This window comes from Verticillium alfalfae, genomic scaffold (genome assembly GCF_000150825.1).
Source record: "Verticillium alfalfae VaMs.102 supercont1.4 genomic scaffold, whole genome shotgun sequence".
Taxonomy (NCBI): Eukaryota; Fungi; Ascomycota; class Sordariomycetes; order Glomerellales; family Plectosphaerellaceae; genus Verticillium; species Verticillium alfalfae.
The window spans coordinates 1,812,283-1,814,838 of NW_003315035.1; the positions used below are offsets into that span (position 1 = coordinate 1,812,283).

A 2,556-nucleotide genomic window follows, 5' to 3' on the forward strand; every position below is an offset into this window, starting at 1 on the left:
CAGAACAACTGTCAAGATGATTTCCCGCATCGCTCTCTCTGCTCGCCCGCGCGCGTCACGCCCAGAAGATTGCCGCCGGCCGCAGCTCCAGCTCTCGACGACGGCGCGGGCCGGCCTCAAGGAGTCCGCAGGCCGTACGTGATTCCCTTCGCCGAGGGGGCAAAAAGCCAAGTCTGTACTGACGCTCGCTCCAGAAGACGCCGACTACAAGAAGCACCAGGATGACTCGCTCCGGAAGCAGAAGGAGGGCAAGGGTCACTGGAAGCCCGAGCTGGCGTCGGACAGCGAGGAGGCCATCAACGCGGACCGCAACGCGGACCTGACGCCCGAGCAGCTGCAGGAGAAGACGAAGAAGGCGGCCGAGGAGACGCGCAAGGCCGGCACGAGCATGCGCGACGGCCTGTGAGACCTGACTGCTGGGAGGACAAGCAGTGCAGAGGACTCTCCTGCCGTAATGGATGAATACGGAAGCGGGAACGACGTGTAATTAACGGCTAGAACGGAGTTTATGGAAGGACAACGTGCGTGGCGTGTATGCCCCCCAAAGGGCATTTGCATCGGTACGATGGGATATGCTTGCATCGACGACTTTCCTGCATCCAATTGATACTTTATCGTGACCTACCTGGTACCTTTAGTAAGGTACGTCGTGTTTTGGTGAGCTGCGTTGTGCCTCATTCCTCACTCCTGCCACTTACAGGTCTGCTGCTCCTGCCTGCCGATGAACGATGTCGTCAGAGTGTCGCAGCTTTCCGCCGGCGAATAATGGGTCCAGCGGCAGAGAAGGCAGGAGGCATCCAGGCTTCGGCTTATGTCATCCACCCCTCCTCCTTTCTCCCTTTCTGGGGCTTTGATCCGTCTTCGCATCCGAGTTTCCGCCCTTCGGCCTTCAACAACCATTCCCCCCCCCTGTCGATGCAGCAGCTGCAGTCCAGTCCACTGCCACCAGGCGCCTCGATCCTTCGAACCGCCTGCGGTCAGCTCAGCCCCGGGACATTGTCAGTTCGTGTGGCCAGTATAGAGAAATTTGGCTACAGCGACGCATCATCCTCTGACGGTGTGGCCGCCACTGCAGCCTTACCCAGGCCTCCAACGTCGCGAAACGAGACCGTCGGCGACGGGGCTGCACTGCAGATGCGCTGGACCTGCACAGCACATTGCGTGCTGTACTTCCACTTCTTTTAATGGATGCACGGCGATGGGCCTCGTCCCGCCTAGCGTGGAAGGAGAGGGGGGGGGGCACAAATGGCATGCCACGCCTCTTCAGCACTAGATGCAGATAAAACCTCGAGTGTGCCCAACGTGACGACCCGGACACGGCGTATTAGATTGAGATTTGGCATCGACAGTATACCCAACATCCAGCTTGCCACTGGCCACATTACACAGTACCATGGACGTTGCCGATCTCTCCCAGCGCATGCGCCGTTTCTTGCACCTCGAGAGCAGACACTCCTTGGAAGCCTCCTACGAACCGCTGTCTGATTCCTCTATTCGCCTACTCACCATCAAGCCGAGCGTGAAGCGTACAGACAAGATTGTGTGCGAATTGCGCACCGTCGCTTTTGACGAACATGTCCGCTACCGCGCCCTCTCCTATGTATGGGGCGACCCTGATGAGACAGGCCTTGCCGTCGTCAACGGCAAGTCGTGCAGGTTCACGTTGAACCTGATCGAGGCTCTGCGCCAATTGCGGGAATCCATGTACGACCACAAGACCCTGGAGGAGCTGCCCCTCTGGGCCGATGCCGTGTGTATCAACCAGGGAGACAACGACGACAAGTCAAGAGAGGTGCCGAAGATGGGTCGAATCTACGGAAATGCAGCCGAAGTCATCATCTGGCTTGGCCCCATGGCCGACCCTGACGAAGAGGATCCGCCAGAAAAGGGCGACAGGCACAACGACGACGTCTTTGCTGAGCTGGTGCCGTACCTGCGGAGCGTCGCCCACGTCGAGGCCATGACGGCTGACACTGTTGCTGCCAAGCCGTCGGAACACATTATGAAGGCCAATCGCCGCCTCGTCAGGGACCACCTGTACTATCACAACTGGTTCGACCGGACCTGGGTGATACAGGAAGCCGTGCTCGCCCACGCGCAACCCCAGGTGCTCTTTGGCCGTCATGTGTTTGGCATGGGCGGCTTGGTGGCACTCTGGTTCCTACTGGACATTGAGGAGAGTCCGTTCCACTGGGTCTGGGAGGACGTGTACCTGCGGTGGCAGATGTATGGGCGTGTCTGGTGGGCGCGACAGCAGCGCCAGCTTCGTTTGGCGGCGGCCAAGGCGGCAGCAACGGCAGATACCGTCGAATCGGCCGAGAGAATCGTCGCGACAGAGTTGCTCGATCTCTTCATCGCGTTCGGCTCGCTCGAGGCCTCTCTGCCGGCCGATAAGATTTATGCCCTTCTCGCCCTGATTCCCTACAAAAGCCTGCCACCTCACCTGACGCCCAACTACGATCTCCCCTTCAGGACCGTGTATCACGACTACGCCCAGTTTGTGCTGCAGCACACCGGCACATCAACATCATTGCCTACTTCCCCCCGCTAGGCGGA

General features: G+C 59.4%; 2 protein-coding genes across 2 annotated transcripts; both read left to right on the top strand.

Moving 5' to 3' along the window:
* Positions 1-16: 16 nt before the first annotated feature.
* VDBG_04011 (conserved hypothetical protein) lies at positions 17-406 on the top strand (the record flags this gene model as incomplete). The annotated part of the gene is made up of 2 exons (XM_003006012.1): positions 17-134; positions 195-406. The coding sequence occupies 2 exons, from the start codon at positions 17-19 to the stop codon at positions 404-406; spliced, it is 330 nt and encodes a 109-aa protein (XP_003006058.1).
* A 987-nt stretch (positions 407-1,393) lies between these two features.
* Positions 1,394-2,551, top strand: VDBG_04012 (heterokaryon incompatibility protein; the record flags this gene model as incomplete). Its single annotated transcript, XM_003006013.1, has 1 exon — positions 1,394-2,551. One exon carries the CDS (start codon positions 1,394-1,396, stop codon positions 2,549-2,551), a length of 1,158 nt encoding a protein of 385 aa, XP_003006059.1.
* Positions 2,552-2,556: the final 5 nt, after the last annotated feature.